The sequence below is a fragment of the Plasmodium brasilianum genome, chromosome 5, assembly GCF_023973825.1.
Source record: "Plasmodium brasilianum strain Bolivian I chromosome 5, whole genome shotgun sequence".
Taxonomy (NCBI): Eukaryota; Apicomplexa; class Aconoidasida; order Haemosporida; family Plasmodiidae; genus Plasmodium; species Plasmodium brasilianum.
The window spans coordinates 948603-972500 of NC_090118.1; the positions used below are offsets into that span (position 1 = coordinate 948603).

Consider the following 23898-nt stretch of genomic DNA (forward strand, 5'->3'; position numbering starts at 1 on the left):
CATAATATTGATTTTTAATGAGTACTAGAAAATTCATTAATAACCACTTAACATATAATGCACTAAAAAAAATGGCATTTCCAGTAAGAAAATTAAAATAGAAAATAATATTACTTAAAGAAAAGTGTAATATAGTGCGTGTTCGCTTATTTACATTAAAAAAGTAAAATTAAATTAAAAGAAAATAACCCAATTAATTTATTAACCGATCAGATATTTTCTTATAATGCAATACTATAATTCGAAAAATACTATACCATTAATGTACGCAATATAATAAGCATAACAATAAATTATAAATCTCAAAATAAAAATTAAAGTAACAAACATATTTAAAGATAGTAATAAAGTTAATAATAGCTATACTTAAAATAATTAAAAATAATAATTCAAAATATGTATAAGCAATAAATTTTGTATTATCTTTTTGAAAAATATTCAAGTAATAAAATCTTTCTTTCCTCTTAACTGTATACACCATAACATAAGCATTATGCTCTTGATATTACTTATTATATATAAGGAAATGTTCATATATATAACCCATTAATATTTGGAAAAAAAAAGAAAAAATACATTATACCAAACATATTATACTAAACATATTATACTAAGCATATTATACTAAACATATTATACTAAGCATATTATACTAAACATATTATACTAAACATATTATACTAAACATATTATACTAAACATATTATATTAAATACAAAAAAAAAAAAAAGATAAAAAAAAAGAAAAAGAAATAATTTTGCTCCTATTACAAGCTACTTTTTCAGTGGTTCCAAATGTAGATTTTGTCGTAAGAATTTTACGTCTGAGGGATTCAAACCTGCAACCCTTACTTCCAAAGTCAACAGCGTTAACCACCGCCTTAGTAACAACAAGAAAATAATACTTTCATTGTGTTTATACTTATAATTTTTGTTTTGTTTTGTTTTATTTTATGCATGTATACTCATATTAAGGCAAAAAAAAAAAAAAAAATAATAATATAGCCACTTCATTATTTGGTGTACATATATAAAATTAAGTTAAATTAAAATGTATAATATTAAAAATTATTTTTTGAAAAATATGAATATTCATAAACACAAAATGCTTTATCTACAACTTTTATAAGATATTATGAACAGTAAATATATTTATGCATCAGATTTCCTGACCTGTGCATAATTATAATTTGTACTATGTCACAATTTTTTTTTTTTCATAAAATTTATAAAAACATATACGATCAATTCATAATTTAACTGAAATGTAATATAAATTAAAAAACAGAGTAATTATTTATTACATATAAATAAATTTATAAGTTATTGAATATTTAAAAATATCAAAAAAAAAAAAAGTATGGTGCGCCCCTATCCCAAGCTGCTTTTTCAATGGATCCAAATGTTAATTCGGTTGTAAGAGTTTTAAGCCCGAGGGATTCGAACCTGCGACCCTTATTTCCAAAATCAACACCCTTAGCCACTGTGCTAGGGACGACAAGAAATTTATATTATTATTGTAATTATATTCATTTTTTTTTTTTTTTTTTTTAACCTATATGCTTGAGCATACAAAAAAAAAAAAAAAAAAAAAAAAAAAAAAAGCAATAATTATATGAACACATGCATACACTTAAAATACACAAATGTCAAAACGAATAAATTCAAAATATAAATATTCTTAAATAAAGACTGTTTAATGTAACCACAATGTGAAAATTTATGAACAGTACATGCTCATATACTTCAATCGTCCTGACTCGTGCATAATTTTGCTGTAGTTTTTCTTTATTTATGTTATAATATTTGCAAAGATATACATGGTTAATTCATTTTTAAATGGAATTTTATATAAATGATATGAATTTTATGGTATTTCCTAGTACTTTTGCTTATGATTAAATTCATAAAACTTCGTGATATTTAAAAAGTAAAAAAAAAAAAAAATGCTATTTAACCTCCTACCACAATCTGCTTTTTCAGTTGATCCAAGTGTTAACTTTGTAGTAAGAGTTGTAAATCCAAAAGATTCGAACCCTGGATACTTAGTTCCAAAGTTAACATCCTTAGCTAATTGGCAAGAGATGACAAAGAAATAATATTGTCCTAGTAATTATATTCATAATTTTTTTTTTTTTTTTTGTATGTATATATGTAAACATATGTACCTTAAAAATAGGTTGTTGCACGAGTTATGTAAAAAGACATATATATTAAAATTAAAATGCCTACTATTCAAAATAAATGAACAAGAAATGTAAATTTTCAAAAATTATAGTATGGTTAAAATAAGAAGGGTTATACGCATTTTTGTATCTCTTCTGTGTGATCATAATTAAAATTATTCTTATCTTCCATTTCTTAATTATTATCTTCGTTCATAAAAATTTATTTATTTTACTGTTGGGTTTTATGGCTAAAATGTGTCTATATATATGTATATTTGTGTAAGAATGCATATCTGCATATGTATACATACTAACGCAAATTTTATATGTTCTCGTTTTCCTGCATTAAATTTAAAATACATTTTTCAAGCGATAAATATTTATTTAACGCAAAAATAAAAAACGGACTCCCATTTGATGCTTTCCCTTTTTCAATTATAAAAACATACATTTTATGAAATTTTTTTATATGAAAGTATACTAATTGTTAAAAATACATTTTATGTGTCTAAATAATATTTCTTTCATTTTTAAGTTTATGATCTGATGTTTGAATTTGTCTTCGTGTATATTACAACATATACCTCCTTTCCAACACATACACACACAAGGTCGCAAACACATATATAAACATTTACAAGATGCTAAAATGTGTTTCTAACAAAAATATGCTCTACTAATGCAAAAATCTTACATGTACATATAGTAAAGAACTAACTGTGTTTATGATTAAGCATTTGGGATATTGTGTGTCATACTGTACATGATTTGATAAAAATCATCTTAGTCCATTCATTTGGGACTTAAAATTATTCAGCGTATATAAAACTGTTTATTATATTAAGAGTTAATTAACAGTAACTTTCAAAATTGTTAATAATGTTGAAGGGGTGTATAATTTATAAAATATAAACTAATTTCTTGCATATAGCAATAAAGTTATTTACATATTTTTTAGCCTTGCCTTTGTAAATAAAATTAAAATAAGTATCCAATTACACAGTGAAGAAAATAAATAAAAAAAAAAAAAAAAAGCTAACCTAACGAAAAATTTTCAAAAAAACATTATAAATACACATGCAAAAGAAGGAAATATTAGGACACTCATATCACGCCTTTTTAAACGATTAACTCCACAACTTATGCTAATCATAATTTGAAAGATAAAGCGATGTTTGTACTTCAAATTATATGGCTAATTTTTTTTTTAAGCTGTACCTACTGGTACTTGGAAAAAGAATATAAAAGTGAAATATAATAAAATGAAATTAGAAATATAATAAAATAATAAAAATAAAAGTATATTTCTTAAAAAAATTGATTCCCTCATTAATACGCATTTCTTAATAAAAATCGTTCAAACGTTCACACAGTGCAAAATTAAAAATTACGAGTATCAATGATTTTCAATAAAACAAGAAATAGTAAAGGCACAAAAATGATTATCAATGTAGATTGCTTACGAATGTCATACTGCTCCTTATTTTTTAAAAAGTCGAAACATGCAAAACATGTGCGTACACTTATATACATTTATATATTTACACGTATATGTTTATGCACATATACATATACGTACGAATAACGCGAGTACATATTTTCACTTCCTTAAACGATGAAACGATTAAACGATAAAACGATAAAACGATTAAACGATTAAACGATTAAACGATTAAACGATTAAACGATAAAACGATATAACGATATAACGATAAAACGATAAAACGATTAAACGATTAAACGATTAAACGATTAAACGATTAAACGATAAAACGATTAAACGATTAAACGATAAACCGATAAAACGACAAAACGACAAAAGGTACAATTTTTTGAAAAGAAACATGCTGACTTGTTCTACTCTATACTCTTAATTACATTTTAAAATGTAACAAAAAAATTAAGATATTAATAAAAACAACTAAGTAATAATTTTTTTTTTTTTTTCAAAGGAGAAGAAAGAAATGTATATGTTCGCTCATAAGAGATTAAAAAATGCTTACACGATAAACACGTTACAACATTGGCAAAAATATATTTCTTATGTTACCTATTTGTGTAATTAAAAACAAAATAAAAGGGAAAACGGTAAAAAGCATTCCCACGCATGTTTGCACATATATATATTTTTATATATATATACATGCACGTACCTATGCACACACGTGAAACAGGCGGAAATACGGAAGGATGTTAAATTGCAGGAAAGAAAATGTACCCGCTTGAAGTTCGATAAATGGGGAAACACGTAAATATAATATGCACAGACTACCCATAAATTTATTGTACATTTCCTTTTTATTTCTGAACATTGACATATTTAACATTTTACAATCACTATGCTTAGTTAAAGATAGTGTAGCGTTCAGAGTAGCAAAAAATAATAATTTTTTGAAAAATGAAATACCCCACTTTGTTAATTACAAGGGATGCAAAAGTGCATGTACCCTATCTTATATATTTTTGAAGGACAAACATATACATGCAGAAAAAGGGAGAAGAAAAAGAAACTGTACACATATAATTACGTATAATAGTACTTATGGTTGTGCACATGATAGTACATATGATAGTACATATGATAGTACATATGATAGTATATATGATAGTACGTACAATGAAAATAAGTATAGTGAGTTTAACAGCTCTCACATATATCAAATAAGAAGGAAAATATTATCATCCAAGCTTGACATAAAATATATCTTTGAAAAATATATAATTAAGAAAGTATTGCATGAAAATATTAACAAATATAACAGCTTTTCGTATATATATTCCACTGATGAAATATATGAACAGATCAGAAAATTGTACAGAATTTATGAGCAGTGTGGAAATTTATCAAAACTACCAAAATTGTTTGGACTTCCAATCGTTTTAAAAGACAACATAATAACAAAAAATATACCAACAACAGGAGGAAGTAAAATTCTATCAAAGTATATACCTTCTTACGATAGTACACTTGTAAAAAAATTGAAGAAAAATGGTGCAATCATAATAGGAAAAACACGTTTAGATGAATTTGCAATGGGATCCTGTACGGGCAAGGTAAAAAATCCATTTAATGAAAAATATTTATCATGTGGTGGTTCTTCTGGTGGATCAGCTAGCTGTATAGGATCAAAGATTATGAACTGTTCAGTAAATACAGACACAGGTGGATCCATTCGAACTCCATCATCTTTATGTGGATGTATTGGGTTAAAACCTACCTATGGAAGAATTAGTAGATATGGTGTTATACCATATAATGAAGAAACTGATGTAGTTGGGTTAATATGTAACAATGTGTATGATTGTAGTGTATTGTTGGATGTTTTAAGTGGGAGGGACAAAAAGGATTTAACAACGTTAAAAATTAAAAAAATTAAAAAAAAAAAAAAAGAAAAAGAAGAAAAAGAAAAAGAAAAAGAAAAAAGAGAAATAAAAGAAATAAAAAATGTGAACAGTTTATTGAAAAAATATGAACTGTCAGAAAGATTTAAAAGTCAAAAACCATTAAAAAATATGAAGTTTGGATACATATGTGAAGATATTTTAATGGACTGTTTTGTTGATAAAATTGTTTACATCAATTATAAAGAGGTTATGCGAAATATTGAACATTTGGGAGGAACATTAATAAATACTAATATTTACAAATTAATTGATTACTGTTATATATATTATGTATATTCAATGATTATAGCGCATAGCAATATTTCAAGAATGAATGGAATAAATTATAATATGCATAATATAAATAATGAAACGAATTATATTAATAAAGTTAGGTCAAATATGATAAATGAAAATGTGTTAACAAGAATAATTGGTGGTTCTATTTTTTCCTCTCATTTTCAAAAAATAAATTTTCGTAATATATTTTTAATGGTAAAAAAAAATCTTACCAAAAAATTAAAAATACATTTTAAAAAAGTAAATTACATTTTGTTACCTTCCATTCCTAGAAGTAATAATATACGAGACGACATAGTAAACACGTGTGTATATGATGATATCATTTTAAAAGGAGGAAATATTGAACATAGTATACATAGTGGCAATGGTCATATAAATGATATACATGTAGATATGGAAAATTTATGGAAAAAGAATAAATACAACAAGTACATGAAAGAAGTTTTCTCTATTGTGTCATCTATTACAGGCTTCCCAAGTATAGTCATACCAACAGGAACATTCACGAAAGATTTTAACGAACCGCAGTCCTTTCAGTTGATAACTTCAAACTTAAATGAAATAGGATTACTACGAGTTGCCTTAGCATACAAGGAAAAGCTCAACGTTAATAAAAAATTAATAGAGAATTTGAATAATTTGAATAATTTGAAAAACGTGCAAAACGGCGAGTAATGAAGAGGATCACTCGAAGTAGGGTCACTGTCTACTCAAAGTAACATGCACACAAAAAAAACAAAAAGTAAAATATAAACGTGTGTATGTATATATATATATGTATATATATATGTTTGTGTGTGTACATTAGTGTGCACACGGCTGATGCTGCTTGAGTGGGGAAATTACGCAAAACTAAAACCTTTTATTTTGGAGGAAAAGTTATGGGAAAAAAAAAGAAATTTCAAAAAAATATACATACATGAATATGCTGCTCTCGTTTAGTATCCACGTCATTTTGTGCTTTTATTTTTCCTACTCCTATATTCATATTTTTTTTTTTTTTTTTCTGTTCTGTTTTGGCCATGTATATGTGTTTCTATATAACCCAACAATGTATGTATAACGTCCAGCAGGCATTTGCACCTTTCTCGTTTCTTTTTTTTATTTTAAATAGAAATACATAACAAAAAGAAAATACTAAAACAGCTCATCCTCTTTAACAACAAGGAAATTGTTCAAATCAACAGGCGGGACACACAATTCGTTCTTATCATCTGTTTCCGTTTCTTTCTTTTTCCCTTTTAGCGTACTAGGATCTTCATTTGCAGTTGCGCCATCCTTATTAGGACTCCTATTATTGTTATTATCATATCTTTTTGAGAATTGTATTTCTTCCTCATCCACTCCGCCATCCGCTGCACCATCCATCTCCTCATATACGTGCTGTTTATCCTTCCTTCTGCCACTACCTCTGTCTGTATCTGTGCATTTCTCTTCATTCTCATCACTGGAAGACATTTTTGCCTTTTTTTCATTTTTATTAATCTTTTTGTTAATTCTTAGTTGTTTTATCTTATTCTTTTTCATTAACCTTTTATTTTTTTTCTTTTGCCTTTTTTTTTCTATATATTCTATTTTCTCCCTTCTTTTACTCTGAAATATCTGATTGTCCGTATATTCTTTCCATTGTTTTTCAATTATTTCTAGTCTTTCATTTTCTTCATTCCTTTGTTTTCGGTAAAGATCAAAATAGTCACTACCTGCCCCTGCACTACTACCCCACACGTTTGGAATTTTTTCCACTTTTAATTTTGCCTTTGCCTTGTCTTTCTCATTTTCGTCCTCCTTTCTTTTGACAGGCATTTTTATTATTCGTCCATCTGATAGCATAACTTCATCTTCTACTATTTTTATGTCCATCTTTTTGTAAAAATTAATACAACAAAAGGGGGGGCACAAGGACGGAAAAAAAAAAGAAAAAAATAAGTTAGCGAATAATATAAAATAAAAAATAAGTACACGAATTATAAAAATCAATAAATAAGTAAACAAATTATATAAAACAAAATTAAAGTAAACGAATTATATACAACAAAATTAAAGTAAACGAATTATATAAAACAAAATTAAAGTAAACGAATTATATACAACAAAATTAAAGTAAACGAATTATATACAACAAAATTAAAGTAAACGAATTATATACAACAAAATTAAAGTAAACGAATTATATACAACAAAATTAAAGTAAACGAATTATATACAACAAAATTAAAGTAAACGAATTATATACAACAAAATTAAAGTAAACGAATTATATACAACAAAATTAAAGTAAACGAATTATATACAACAAAATTAAAGTAAACGAATTATATAAAATAAAAAAAGGTAAACAAATTATATGATATAAAGGATCATCAAAACAGAGCATTAAGAAGTAAGCTACGTATGAGAAGGTACTTCTGAACCATTTACATACATGTTCGTTCATATTTATATGTGTTACATTCCCTCAGGTTATATGACATATTCATTTCCTTATTCTCTTAGGCATATATTGTGTCAAGGGTAGGTAGTAAGTTAATTACTTACTCCATCAAGCTGTTACCAATATGAGGTTATTCTTCTTATTATAGGAAGAAAAGTAATTGTTTCGCCATCTGTTCTTTGTTTTTTTTTTTAGAAAAAATTATGTTCAATTTTTTAAAAAAGGAATTCAATTAAATTAAGTATGGGGGTAGCGGTATACTAAAATGTTATTTACGTGCCCTTTTTCCCTCATTTTGTTTATTCGTTTATTCGTTTATGCTTTTATTTATACAAGCATTTATATATATGTATATTTATATTTATATTTATATTTATATCTATTCATTTATTGTTTTTTCTTTTTTACCTTTGCCCATTTTTATTATCCGAACAAGGGCATCAATTGGCAATAAAATGAGCTATCGGAAAAAATGAGAGCAAAAACGTTTATGGTGTTAAATAGGAATATCTATACGCGAATATGCACGTTTTTGAAAAATAGTGAAGTCAAATAATTGAACAGTGAATCCGCTAAGCAGTTCAAGATAATTAAAAAAAAAATTTCTCCATTTTGACATTTTTTACATGAACAAACTAGCCATACAACAATACATTAAAAAAAAAAAAAAAAAGGAAAAATGGGAAAAATGGGAAAAATGGGAAAAATGGGAAAAATGGGAAAAATGGGAAAAATGGAAAAAATGGAAAAAATGGAAAAATTGGAAAAAATGGAAAAAATGGAAAAATTGGAAAAAATGGAAAAATTGGAAAAAATGGAAAAAGTCCATGACACCTGCACAAATGTTAGGTGCCAAATAAGCAATTACATTGGTGTGCAAAAAAATAAAATGAAATAAAATAAAATGAATAATAAATTAAATAATTAATTAATTAAATTTGTATAAAGTAATACAAAAAGAACCATTGAATTCTCCTAGGACGCAATCAAAACAAAACCAATGTACTCTTCTAAAAAAAGACGTAGTTCTCTTTTTTCATCCACATTGCCTTAAAAAGAAGAAAAAAAAAATATATGAAAAATAGTTACCTCGACACATAAACACGGACTAAAATTTCCTCATCTTTTAAGCGAAGTTAACATTGTGTTGAATTCTCACTATACTAAACGACTGTGTATATAATTCCATTTTGTTCAACCAAATTTAATTTATTCATAATGATGTTTTTAAAATAAAGATATAAGGATTTATAAAAAAGAACGTCATCTAAGGAATAGAAAGTTTTATGCATGTTATTATATAATAATAATAAATCAGCTAGATTTTCAAGTATCCCTGTTCTAGCTATAAGTATATTATTTGAAATGGTTTTAATAGCTATTTTATACCCCCGTAAACTTAGCTCAACTAATAAAATAATATTCATTACATCATCCAAAGTAACAATATTATTATGCATCAATTTAGAGTGTGCTTCACTTAGCCGTATTAAACTTTCTAGAGTTCGAACTGTTGTTCCATTATCTCCATCGTTATACTCTCTCAATTTAGTATAGTACTTAATTAATATTAGCTTAGAGTTTTTATTAAAATTTGGAAAACAATTAGTTTTAACATAATATATGTATTCCTTCAATTTTTCACTGGACCACGAAATTTTGTCATCCTCACATTGTGGCGAGAAACGATTACTACTGTTAATGGCATTGGCAGTATTAGGGGCATTGATAGTATTAGGGGCGTTGATAGTATTAGGGACATACGGGTGCCATCTTGGGCCATTATTTGTGGGATGTAGTACTCTCGAGGAGCTACCCCTTTTACTCATTTTGCAAGCATATTGCTTCTCTCGCCTGTTCTGAATGTGTACATTAACATGTGTTTCATCCTGCCCTTCACCCAGCATCTCATCCTGCCCCTCTTCCAGCATATCCTCGTGCACCTCTTCCAGAACTCCTTCCAGCTCTTTTTCTTGTGCCGATGCACCAAGATATTGTTCTTTCATTTCTTGCTCCATTGCGCGTTCTATTCGTCTGTGCCTTTGTCCTTTGCCATCATTTATAAGGCCCTTTTCTTTTACGAGACCATTATAAGACACATTCTCTTCAGAATCTCTATCCAAGATATGATCGGCAATTTTGGAATCCATTTCATTATTATCCTCTGTTATAACAACTAAGTCAAATCTACTTAGTAAAGCATAAGAAAGATTAATAATAAGCACTTTACTATTAGAAGTAGCTAAATTTCCTTTAATGTTTTTATGTAACTCAAAATTAGATGCACCGATAATAGTACATTTACAGTTCAATTTATCCACTATACCACCTTTTGCTACGGATATGGTTAATTGTTCCATAGCTTCGTGTATAGCATTTTTATTTTCATTTTTCATTAAACAAAATTCGTCAATACAACAAACTCCATTGTCTGCTAATACTAACGCTCCACTTTCTAACATAAAATTATTTCCCTCCTTTATAGCTGCACATGTTAATCCAGCAGTAGTACAAAACATACCTGACACGTTCATGCAAATGTTGCTTATTTTATGCACTTCTTTTAATAACTGTGATTTTCCTGTCCCTGGATCTCCAACCAACAGTAAGTGACACAATGCCCTTCTGCCGCAGTTTTCTGACGAAAAATGTGTGTCCCTCTTTCTTTTATGTTTCTCCCTACTTCTTCTTTTTCTTATCTTACCTTTACCCCCACTTCTTCGCCCATTACTGCGTTCGCTACTTTTCCCATTATTTTTTTTGCTTCTTCCTTCATTAATGTATTCATTTCTACCATCGATACTTGCATCTATGCTATCACTAACACTGTCATCCAGGCTATCACCGACGCTACTGCCCCCACCTCCACAGTTTAGACCTTTCCTTGTAACGATATTTCCAGACTTATCCATGTTCACACGTTTGTGAGAAGATGAGACTTCATGCTCTCTTTGAGAAACTTTTTTTCCCTCTCTTTCTTTATCTCTATTGAAATACTTTTTCCACTTATTACTTTCATTGTAAACAGAATCATTCTCATTTATTTCATTGCCACCTATTAGAACAAGTAACACTGACATTTTGGATAATTTGCAATTATACAGATTAGGGCATAAACTTTCACATATAAACCTTTTTCCTTCCATTTTCTTATGTTTAAAAATAAACCAGTACTGTTCAAAGAAATTCATTTGGAGAGTGTTTATCGAAGAGTCATAACATGTGGTCCTGTTTGACTCATACTTTTCTGCGCTTATATTAGATGGAAGTGGACGTAAAAAATCGTCTACATCCTTATCCTGGTTTGTGCTGTTACATCTTTGTAAATTTTTTTTATGATACATAGGTGGAGTAAGAGGAGTATGTTTTTTGTCTTTCTCTTCTATACCATCGCTTGGGAAAAAGTCCTTACCTTGTAACCCACTTTTTATGTTGTTATTCTCTCCTTTGTTTTTATGTTCGTTAATATAGTTTTTATTTTCATTAATGCAGTTTTTGTCATCATCCATGAGAGACTCAACACGTGCACAGGTCTTATTCATTATGTTGTTTATATATTTAGCAAAATCATCATCTAATGAAATTTCTTTACATTTTGTATTTCCCATCTCTTTACATTCAACATTATTAGCTTCAATAAAAAGCTCAGCATCACACCGCACATCTTTATATAACCTTTTCCATCTCCTTAAGATTATACCATTTATAACTACCTTTTTCCCTGGATGATATTTCCCCGCTAAATTTTCTAAAAGTACTACAGTAATTGAATAAGGGATATTTGTTTTTCTTGTGTCTTTTATTTTTATTTCTTGATAGTCAACTCTTTTAACTTCGCTTTCCAGAAATTCGAAATTTGTCCCATTGCACCTTTTCTCGGAGTATAGCTTCTTACCACTGCTCTGGTTAGGCATGCCGTTACGAGGGTCATTGAGCTTCGTCAGGCTTTTTTTGAAGCTCCTCGCGTAAACATCTGCATTGTCATACGTGTGATAACCTGCATTGCCAATCGCGCTACCGCTTGTGTTAGCCCATTCCTTTTTCCTACTCCTTCCCTTTGTGCATATCTTCCTACTACCCTTAACAGAGTCCTTCATGGTGTAACTACCTTGGGAGTTAGTCTCCTCTTTTGTAATTTGGTTTAACAAATAGCCCCCTTCGTAATATGGGGGGATATTTGTATCTATTTGAATATTATGACATTTCAATATCGTATGAGTATTATAGTACAACTCAGGAATGGCTTTTTTTTTAATTATATGATCACATTTCATACATCTAAATTTTTTATACTCTTCTAATATTTTCTTTTCCCCTACTCTTGTAATTATTCCTTCTGTGCTTATAAATTTTCCTATATGCTTACTTTCTATCTCTTGTATGTCACTAATATGTATGTCATGTAGATAAGGAACATTAATTATTCTACACTTAATTTTTATATTATGTTTATCAAAAATCATTTTCAAACAATTATTTATTTTCATTTTTATATTGACATCTTTAAAAAAAGAATAATTCTTATATGAATATAAAATACCCTTAATAAGACACGCACTGTAAAAATCTATCTCCTCCATGAACTTTTTGTCCTTTCCAAAATTGTACTCTATGAAATCACAAAACAGCCATTTTTCCTTTTCCCCCTTTGTCGCTCCGTTAGAGTGGTACTCTTGATCGTTGCTGTTATCGTTGCTGTTGTTGTTGCTGGTATCGTTGTTGTTGTTGTTGCTGGTATCGTTGCTGTTGTTGTTGCTGGTATCGTTGCTGGTATCGTTGCTGGTATCGTTGCTGGTATCGTTGCTGGTATCGTTGCTGTTATCACTGCTGTTGTCGTTGCTTCGTTCGTTGCTACGTTCGTTGTTGTGGTCATCCTTAGGATCGTCACTCTGTCCGCTTCTCTCTTCTATGCCACTGTCATCTTGAGCGTTTTCCTTTTTATAGCAATTTTCCTCTTCTATATCTTTCTCCTCTTCTCCGCTTTTCCGTTCCTTCCTTGCTAACAGATTACCCGTTCCAATGTAACAGCTGATGCTAGTCACAGAGTCGTTGCCAATTACGGAGTCATCTCCCCTTACATAATAGTTACCCTTCATGCACTCGCTATCCACTACAGAGTTGTTACCCTTCATGTACTCGCTATCCGCTACAGAGTTGTTACCCTTCATGTACTCGCTATCCGCTACAGAGTTGTTACCCTTCATGTACTCGCTATCCACTACAGATTCGTCTCCCTCTATGTACTCGTTACCTGCAATTGTAAACGCTGCCCCTTTCTTCCTTGCATCAGAGTCAACGTTAAGATGGTACTTTCGAGTCTTAGAAGATACACCCTTAAGTTGATTACTTTTTGCCTCTTTATTGTGCAGAAATTCAAAGTAGCAACTGAGAAAAATAAGTCTAAAGAAAAACGGAATGGAGTAATTATCTATTACGTCAATGAATTTATGAAAATTATTTTGCATATAATATATCAATTTATTTTCCCCATATTCAATTATATCATATGTGTCAAAATAAAAATTATATATATGCTCAATTATCTCTTGGTCACTATTTTGAACATTGGAAAAATGAACATCTTCTATTTTACCGATATAATTCAGTGCTATATTTCTGACTTGTTCATAATATTTTCTATTCTTTAAAAATAATTTAATTATTATTTTATTGTAAATCTTCACATTTTTTAGACTTTCTTCTGCGTTCGAGCTTTTATATTCTTCTTCACTACTTCCATCATAATCAGTCTCACTAAAGATACTCGATTCAGAGCTGGAGAACAGCATATTCCACTGAGTAACCGAATGAAAGGATAAAAGGGTTTTCTTTCAAATTAGGTACATATCGCAAGTGTACTACCAAATGGGGGACTCCTGCTCGAAGCACATAAAACAATAAAAAGGGAAAAAAAAAAAAAATAAATAAATAAAAACGGAAGGAACAAAACAGAAGCGACAAAACGGAAGCGACAAAGAGGGAGCAACAAAGAGGGAGCAACAAAAAAAAAAGGGGAAAATGTGCAATGCCAAAAAAATAAGAGGTGGGGAGAAACATACAACGGAAAAGAGTTAAAGGAGAATGGCAAAAATTGAATATAGGGAGAATACAAATGATTTCACTCAGGTATGCTTCAACGTTCAGCAAAAATCGTAAACGCACAATTTTGTATGGTGCAAAATAAATAATTTAAAACAGTTATTTGAAAAACTTACATTTCTTTTTTTAAAGAAAAAAAAAAAAGTGCAAAACCTTAAAAAGTAAAAATTTGTGTGCATAAACTCTCTTTTCCCTTTGTTTTTTTTTTTTTTTTTTTTTTTTGCCTTATTTTTCCCTTTTCGGTGCCTCCTATTTTTAATTTTCTCTTATTTTCTTCCCACTCAATCATTTGGTCGTAACCGAGTTTAATGAACACTACACGCTCGTTGAATTCTTGTAAAATGTTAAGATACTTTTAAGGTGCAAATAGCGAAAATATTATTTAAGAATACGTCAAAATATGAACAGGCAAGGAAAAAAAAAAAAGGTAATATGATTTATAGCTATTTTTGTTTTTGTTTTTGTTTTTATTTTTTTCTCTATTTAAATAAGTGTGCATATTTTCCCAAACATATTTTTTCCTAATGCTCTCCTTATACTTGCGTAAAAATATATTACTAGTATATGTATATTTGCATATGCTTATATATAAATATATATAAAGGTGTGTGCACACCCGTACCTTCCTTGTTTTTTCTTGCCTTAACAAAGAACAGTAAGAATTAGCATGTAGTACGTTTCCGAAAAATACAGTACATGCTTACTTCTTTTTTATGAACTGTGCAGGAAAAAGAGTAAAAAAATAAAAGAGAAGGGGAGCAAAGACTAAATAGAACAAAAGAACAAAATAGCAAATGAACAAATGGGTATGAGAACAAAAGAGCAAATGCACAAATGGGTATGAGAACAAAAGAGCATAAGAGCAAAAGAGCATAAGAGCATAAGAGCAAAAGAGCAAAGAAACAAAAGAGCAAAAAAATGAAAAAAAGCTAGAAATTTGAATTAGTCATAAACAATGAAAAAATGGTGAAATAGCAATCAAATAAGCAAGTTAAGATTTAACATTTTTTTTTTTTTTCTTAAAGCATGATTAAAAAGCAGTATTTCGAAAGTTTCATAACAGCAGAAACATTTTTTTCTTTTTAAAATATTAGCATATTTGCATATTAACACATTAGCAGATTAGCATATTACCATATTAGCAGTTTTGCATATTTACGCGATTACATGTTTAAACATTCACGCATAAGTGACTCCTCTGCGGCCTATTGCTTCACTCCCTACGATATATACATGTAAACAAATAGAATTGTATGTTTACGTATTCTCATGTTTTCTATCATAAAATGGAATTTTTTTATCAAAATGGTCTTTTCATGTTACCAATAAAATATGAGTTACCGAAACAAACCATGCGCAGGTGTAACGTGGAGGTGGCAACAAAGGAAGGAGTGTAAAAGGGAAAAGCATATGGGTCATTAATAAAGCGAAACAAATATATGTATGTACATATTTATTTATATATGTACACAAAAGTTTTTAAAAACTTTGTAGGTTAGCTTTCATCATGAACTGAACTGAATATTTCTGTTTTTCTGTATTTTATTCTTATTTTTATTTTTCGTTTTATCTTTATTTTACCATTTTTCCATTTTATCTTTTCACTATTTTTTTTTTTTTTTTTTTTTTTTTTTTGTAACCCAGCCTCCCATGATTTTTTGTAAATTAACGGTAAACAAACAAGCACACTAACAGTAAATATCTTTTTATCATTGAAAATGATTTTTTTAAATGTCATGATTATTTTTTTAAAAATGAATTAATAAAAATAAATGCATACATAAATGTAAGCGAGAAATGCGAGAAACGCGAGAAATGCAAGAAATGCAAGTAACGATTTTTTCTTCTTTTCTTCTTTTCATCATTTCATCATTTCATCATTTCATCATTTCATCTTTTCATCATTTCATCTTTTCATCATTTCATCATTTCATCATTTCATCATTTCATCATTTCATCATTTCATCATTTCATCATTTCATCATTTCATCACTTCATCATTTCATCATTTCATCATTTCATCATTTCATCATTTCATTATTTCATCATTTCATCATTTCATCATTTTTATTCATTTCTTGTTTTTCCTGTTTTTATTTTATTTTTTTTTTATTGTTAAATGTCAGTCCCCCTTTTTTAAGGTAAAATTTTTTTTTTCTTTTTTTTTTTCCGTATTGCTAATTTTTTGTGAAATTTTTACAGAATATATTATTTAATTCTTTGCACCATAACTTTTTTTTACATTAATTTGTATAGTGTGCTAATTATGAGAATAAAAAGTACACTTACATTGTATATGTTTACACTTATATAAGTATGTGTACACATGAGTATATGTATGTATGCTTATACGTATGAGTGTGCGTGAATTTATATACGTATGAACGTGTTGGATTGCATGTACGTGTAACTGCGTATGAATGCGTTTACATTCTTGTACTTTTTTTGTACCAGGCTAGCAGTCATCTTACAGTTATGTCTCAATTTATATACATACATGAATACTGTATGTATATGTGTATATGTACGTATGTGTATATACATAGGATGATTAGCGATAATAGTAAAGGGACAAATGTTTGTTATCAGTTAGTAAGACTTATGTATGAACACATATAAAAATCAAATTAATAATATATATAAAAAAGTAAGAGTACCTAAAATAGTAAAGATTTTAGAACAACCAATTCGGTAAAAGAACGATATCATTTGTAAAGTGGTAAATCGGAGCATTAGTTTATACCCCAGTTGGGGACTAACCACTTTAATAATTTAAATTATATTAAAATAACAGTGTCATCATTTACGTGTAGTAACTGAGCGCCTGTAAGTAACGTGCTCATGTAGAATTATGCACATGTGCATCATACATGTGGTGTACGTGCATTGTGCGTACATTATATGTATATTATACGTACGTTATACGTATATTATACGTATATATATATATATGTACATATATGATACGTATATTATTCATATATATGATACGTATATTATTCATATATATGTATGTGTGTATGTGTATATGTGTATATGTGTGTATGTATGTGTATATGTGTGTATGTATGTGTATATGTATGTATGTATGTGTATATGTGTGTATGTATGTGTATATGTGTGTATGTATGTGTATATGTATATATGTATATATTAAACAGCAACGCCCTACGCTGTATGTAATTGGTTAATCCATTTTGAGGATAACCTTTACTCATACCACTTTTAATATCTCATGAGCCTCAAATAGAAAAAAAGAAAAAATACATTTACGTGTATACGCGTAGCTTCCCTTCTTTTTTTGAATACCCATGTAGCGTATGTTGTGTCCTTATCTTTTTTTTAAAAAAAGAGAAATGGATGTTGTTTTTTTCCGTCAGACTTATTTGGTCAATCATTAAGTAGCTCATTTATTTATTTATTTATTTTTATATTTTTTTTTTTTTTTTTTTTTTTTTCAAATCTCTTAAAAAAGTACACTCATATGTTCAAGTGATTACTCAGTAACGTAAATTTTTAAAACAAAACGTTATATATATATATATATATGTGTGTGTGTGTAGATATATACATATATATATGTATATATGCCCTTATGCACATAAACACATATGTGCACATGTATGTATGGACATACCCAAGGGAGTAATGTTGAAACAACAACAAAGGAATACTGTTAATACATCTCCATTAAAAAAGCAAATTTTTTAAATAGTAAGAAAATACAAGTTCATAAATATGAAATATAAAGGTAACAACAAGTTAACAATAGATAGTGTACAGGAAAGAAAAAATGAGGAGATAGACAGGGAATATTATAATTGTATAAAAAATTGTGCAGCTGATTTACAAGACTTGTCAATGAATTTTTTCCCATCGATAAATACATATGCATGCATACCAAAGATAAATGCTATGAACTCTGTAACATTTCATCCATGTATTTCTAGCAAAGACTACTATAACAACACCTACTCCTTCAAGCCTTTATTTACACATCACTTCTTCAGTGATTACGAACAGGTTACTCGAGCATGCGCAACGTACCTATATAACTACATACGTTTACATATGAATACATGTTCATATATACATATACTTGTATATGCATACATACTTATATAAACGCGTGTGTTTATGCTCGCGGGTAGAACAAACTCCGAATGAACCCATTTCTGTCACTTTTCAGGACATGCGCAATTTTTTACTTTTTATTTAATTTTATTTTGTACTTTTAATTTAATTTTATTTTATACTTTTAATTTTCTTTTTACTTTACCTGTGCAGGTGATCGGGTTCGACACCCTAAACATCGACTTCTACTACACGTGCGATAATTATGAAGTATTTATGAAGCTCAACGGTTCCATATGCGATCAGTATGAAAACTCGAATTATATTATGTTAATGCTTTTACAAAATCTGTATATCACTACTCCATACCCAGGAGGTTTTATCGAAACGGAAGAAGAATTTTTAAGTATACTTAGAAGGAATGAAAGAAAGGAAAGAAATGAAATTAAGAATAGTAATAAAACAGAAGATATACAAGACGCTGATGTTGTTCTTCAAAATAAAGTTTACAAACCACCGGGACTTATTATATATGAAAAAAAAATTAGTGATGATATATATTTGCAGATAAGAAAATGCGGGTTTTCCTCTATGTATTTTAAAGTGGGAAAAGAAAACAGTAGTAGCGAGTTTATTAGCCAGATGAGGGGTAGGCAAAGTAACGAGAGTAAGTATAGCATGGCTAGCGCCGGAAGTAGTGGAAGTAATGGAAGTAGTGGAAGTAGTGGAAGTAATGGAAGTGGGGAAATTGTGTATCAAGCTAAATCGATTGAGTGCGTTCATAACAGTAACAATCTAATAGAACAGGGAAAAAAAAAAAAAAAAAAAAAAAGAAAGAAAGAAAACGACACAGTACTTTATGATAGTCAAAATGGCTTTATTTCAATGGAAAAGGGTTCATCCAAAAGTGCAATTAATATCAATGACAAAATGGATGAATATAAAATATATGATAGTGCAGGTGAAACCGAAGTGAAGGATGCAAACAGCAGTGCCAACAACGCATATGGTAAAAACTCTTATAATACATGTGACAACAATACACCCAACAAATATGGTTACAATACACCTAACAAATATGGTTATAACACACCCAATGCATGTTGTAATAATGCTAACAAGTCTTTTGAAGAGAAGAAAAAAAGCATTAACAGCAATAAAAAGAGCGATTTAATTATACAGGGTGGTGGTAATTGGAACAGGGGAAAAAGAAAGAGCGAGAACTTAAAAGCAAAGGCGATGGTAAATGTGAACACACACATGTCTACAAATATGAGCAGAAATATGACTGCCAATGTGATAGGCAACGAATGTAATAACCACATAAGCAGTAGTAATAGTAACAGTAGTAGCTGTGGTGAGGATAATTGCAGTGGATCTTCTTCCAATGAAGGCATAGGAAGAAAACGTATCGATTCGAAAGGATCTGGCTCCTATGCTGAGTCTAATGCCCGTAGTAATGATGAATCCATAACTAATAAGGATAGAAAAAGAAGAAAAAAGAAAAGAACAGATGTGACAAAAAAATATAAAGATATTGATGAAAATAATCCTTTTGTTGAAAGTAAAACAACTAGAAGAAATTGCACAAAATTTGTAACAGAGAAAGATATGTCTAAACTGTATAGAGAATATTTACATATCTTGAAAGAGAAAAAGAAAAAGGAACGTTTATCGAAAGAGAAGAGTACAGAAAGTATTATCGTCAAAGATAATTCAGAAAGACAAAGCAGTCATCAGCATATACATTTAGGTGGTAGTTGTTCCCCACATAAAGAGAGCAGAAGTGGTCATGTGGAGACGCAAGCACACATAGGGGAAGAAGCATTCATGGAGGAAAATGTACACATGGGGAAAGAAGCACACATAGGGAGATCACAGCGGGAAGGAAAAGAAATGGAATACTACAGATCGTATAACAGATATGACTACACAATTAAGGAAAACTTTGAATTATTGCATCGAAAAGTAGAATGGTTCTATCATTGGTTTATCGAAAGTGCATCAAATATAGAATACGACTATCGGTGGAGTGTTATTTTGCCATATATTGTTTTTAAGCATGATAGTGAAAAAAAATTTACTCATAATAATTTTATAGAAAAACTGAATGTCCAATTATTTAAAAACGGCACTTCTACTTTTAGTTTGTATCGAAATTTAAAAGGGGAAAAGCTTATCTTTTGTAATGATAAAAAAAAAAAAAGCATTGAGCAGGAAATAAAAACTACTTGTAAGGAAAGTGAGATAGGTAAAAAGAAATTAGCAAAACGATGTTTATCCTCAAGTGCAGAGGATAAGAAGGAGCACAAAAAGAAAAGGAGAATTTTGAAAGGAGTGGGTGGTGCACAAGAATCTGCAGTTTTAGGCGATATTGCAGAGGGGAGTGACGATCAGATAAACAGTAATGTGCGCGATAACATGAGCAGTAATGTGGGTAATAATGTCGGAGCGGATGGTAGTATAAAGAAGGAGGACATAGAGCACATAAAAATGAAACAGTCAAAGAACAAACTAGGAGAAAAGAATTATAGCAATGGTAATAATTGCAAGAAATCTGAGTCCCTTTTTTTTGATCAAGATGAGTATGTGCTTACAAGCGAAGTTGTGTTAAGAGCAATTGACAATATTTTGAATGATATAAAGAATAAGGACGAAGAGGAATACTATTCCTTTCATAAAGATTTTGATGTGGTTTATCTGTACTCCGACTTAGTGAAGAACATGGGTGAAGAAATGTTAAGGGGGAGGGAAGCAGGATATCAAGTAGGAAATGAAGCAGGAATTGAAGCAAAAAAAGAAGCAGGAATTGAAACAGGAATTGAAGCAAGAAATGAAGCAGGACTTGAAGCAGGAATTGAAGCTGGAATTGAAGCAGGAATTGAAGCAAGAAATGAAGCAGGAATTGAAGCAAGAAATGAAGCAGGAATTGAAGCAAGAAATGAAGCAGTACATGGACAAAGAACTGGAGGAGCGGTTGAAACAGACATTATAGTGGCTAAGGATGCATCCAAGGAAGGAGCCAATGTAGCGACTAGTGTAGCACTGTATGAATTATCGGATGATGCAGCACAAAGGGGCAACAAAGACAAGGGAGAACTATGTAAGAAAAAAGGAAAGGCAGCTGATATTGGAGAATCAAAAGGACATTCATACTATTTCTACCTGTTCGGTTTAGTAACAACATATACGTTTTTTACATTTCAATTTGACAGAAATCGCATATCTCAATTTTTAATTTTTCCCCCAATGCAAAGTAAAGGGTTAGGTATGAAGGTATTAGAAAAGATATATCATCTATCTATTGTAAATGCAAATATACGTGAAATAACGGTGGAAGACCCAGCTGTTTCTTTTACGCAACTGAGGGACATTATTACGATAAAGATGTGTATCGATTTAGGAATTCTAAGTCCTACTATTCTATACCCGGAAGAATATTTAAAAGGAAAGAATATACAAAAGGAACATGTAGAATTAGACAAGAAAAAGTTTATGAAAGTATGTAAAGAAACACACAAACAAATTACTAGAATGATAGAAACACTTTTACTAGCTAGTGTTTTACCACATCCAGCTCCATCCTATGGAGATAGTGAGGATAAAAACTCCACTATTAGAAAAAAAGAAAAGAAAAATGAAAATAATGTACACTGTGTCAATACCATGGAACATTTTGAATTATCCGATATATGTAAAGACGTTCGCATTAAGATAAAGAAAAGGATCAAGAATGATTACATAGGCAATCTGATTAACAAAAACATGAACTGTATGGCGAGCGACGTGTTCCGCGATTACGTAAGCAGAAAAAACGAAAGCGAAAAAAAGAAGCAAAATAAAAGAAGCAAAATAAAAGAAGCAAAATAAAAGAAGCAAAATAAAAGAAGCAAAATAAAAGAAGCAAAATAAAAGAAGCACAATAAAAGAAGCAAAATAAAAGAAGCACAATAAAAGAAGCAAAATAAAAAGAAGGAGAAATATTTCACCTCATAGTGCATTGCATGTATATACATGGCTTCATTTATTTGAGGGTGTGAAATCATTTACAAACGTTGTACCATTTTTTTCATTATTGTGATAAATATTTATATCATATACTTTCTTACGGGAAGGGGTGGGGGATGTACTTGTTATAACTGTGCTGGCCCCTTCAATCATTGCGTATGGTGTTACTCATGAATGCGCCTCTTTTGTTTTTATTGTCATTTCTTTTTAAGTTCATTTGCGTTTACACTGTGCTAAATGTTAATGCAGCAGTAATAATCAATTCTAATGATAACATATTATTTCCTTTTTTAGGTGAAAGAAGAATTATATAAACTGTGGAAGAAGCAGTGCAAGGTTTATTATAGGTAGGTTGTTATATAAACATTTAATTTTTTGTTAAAAGAATGAGGAGAAATTAAAAGAAAAATTAAAAGAAAAATTAAATAGGATCGAGGGTGCGTCGCCTCTCATTATAGCAGCACATATTACTGTGCTACTTTATGCATACCTATATATGTAAATATGTATATACGCACATATGCGCATGTATACCTATACATATTTATGTTTATATTGTTTTTTTTTTTTTTTTTTTTTTGTTTCCATTACAATGCACAGGACTATAAAAAAACTCAGGTCATTATACCCTCTGTAGAGTGCTGTGTAATAATGTACTTAGAAGGAGAAGAGGAGAAAGAGGAATAAAATTAAATAAATTTTGTTTATTTACACACACATAGAAGTCTACGTGCGTGGGCATTTTGAACAACAAAAAAAGGAAGAATAGTGAACATAAGAGTTTACTTATTTATTTGTGTATGTGTGTATGTGTGTATGTGTGTATGTGTGTATGTGTGTATGAATGTATGTGTGTATGTGTGTATGAATGTATGTGTGTATGAATGTATGTATTTATGTATTTTTATTTTTTCTCTTTTTTCATTTGTAACCTCTTTTCATCAACTTAAAATTTCGCATTTTTTTGCATTTTTTTGCATTTTTTTGCATTTTTTGTGAAAAACTTTAAATAAACACATAGTCATGAGGGGCGAATAAGCAGATGCATTGATGGGGCAGTTCGTGCGTATGTATATGCATATATATACGGATAGAAGCACAGACACATATATGTGTACATGTGGGCTTTGCAGGCAGGGTGCGCACGTAGGTTCGTTCTTGTGTGTCTCTTACGCTGTCAATCCATAATCTAACAAATCGACGAATCCTCGTCATCGCATTCGTTCTTATCGTTCACGGAAGGTTCATCTTGAATACCTATAAACACATTGTTGAAATCCTCATCGTTTTGATTTTTGTACTTGGGTTTGGTTATACATGATATGAATAGAATTCTTTTATTCTTTTTTGCAAAAAAAAAATAATTAAAACTTGAAATACTTTCCTTGTCAACGTACGGATCATTATCAGTACTATTCAGATAGGTATAAAC

The 23898-nt window shown here is 29.5% G+C and overlaps 6 protein-coding genes across 6 annotated transcripts in view; 3 read left to right on the plus strand and 3 right to left on the minus strand.

The window, feature by feature from the left end:
• Positions 1-1391: 1391 nt before the first annotated feature.
• MKS88_001468 (uncharacterized protein) lies at positions 1392-2098 on the plus strand (the record flags this gene model as incomplete). Its single annotated transcript, XM_067214395.1, has 2 exons — positions 1392-1518; positions 1983-2098. The coding sequence occupies 2 exons, from the start codon at positions 1392-1394 to the stop codon at positions 2096-2098; spliced, it is 243 nt and encodes an 80-aa protein (XP_067074834.1).
• Positions 2099-4426: 2328 nt separating this feature from the next.
• Positions 4427-6529, plus strand: MKS88_001469 (glutamyl-tRNA(Gln) amidotransferase subunit A; the record flags this gene model as incomplete). Its single annotated transcript, XM_067214396.1, has 1 exon — positions 4427-6529. One exon carries the CDS (start codon positions 4427-4429, stop codon positions 6527-6529), a length of 2103 nt encoding a protein of 700 aa, XP_067074835.1.
• Positions 6530-6991: 462 nt separating this feature from the next.
• On the minus strand, positions 6992-7714 carry MKS88_001470 (uncharacterized protein; the record flags this gene model as incomplete). The annotated part of the gene is made up of 1 exon (XM_067214397.1): positions 6992-7714. The coding sequence occupies one exon, from the start codon at positions 7712-7714 to the stop codon at positions 6992-6994; it is 723 nt and encodes a 240-aa protein (XP_067074836.1).
• A 1734-nt stretch (positions 7715-9448) lies between these two features.
• MKS88_001471 (DNA helicase MCM9) lies at positions 9449-14074 on the minus strand (the record flags this gene model as incomplete). The annotated part of the gene is made up of 1 exon (XM_067214398.1): positions 9449-14074. The coding sequence occupies one exon, from the start codon at positions 14072-14074 to the stop codon at positions 9449-9451; it is 4626 nt and encodes a 1541-aa protein (XP_067074837.1).
• A 4048-nt stretch (positions 14075-18122) lies between these two features.
• MKS88_001472 (histone acetyltransferase) lies at positions 18123-23153 on the plus strand (the record flags this gene model as incomplete). Its single annotated transcript, XM_067214399.1, has 4 exons — positions 18123-18407; positions 18672-22259; positions 22761-22802; positions 23067-23153. The coding sequence occupies 4 exons, from the start codon at positions 18123-18125 to the stop codon at positions 23151-23153; spliced, it is 4002 nt and encodes a 1333-aa protein (XP_067074838.1).
• Positions 23154-23655: 502 nt separating this feature from the next.
• Positions 23656-23898, minus strand: part of MKS88_001473 (repressor of RNA polymerase III transcription MAF1) — a gene marked incomplete at both ends in the record, with an annotated part of 831 nt that continues 588 nt past the window's right edge. The window contains one exon of the mRNA XM_067214400.1: positions 23656-23898. This exon is cut by the window's right edge and continues 588 nt beyond it. Coding sequence (XP_067074839.1) covers positions 23656-23898 — 243 coding nt within the window.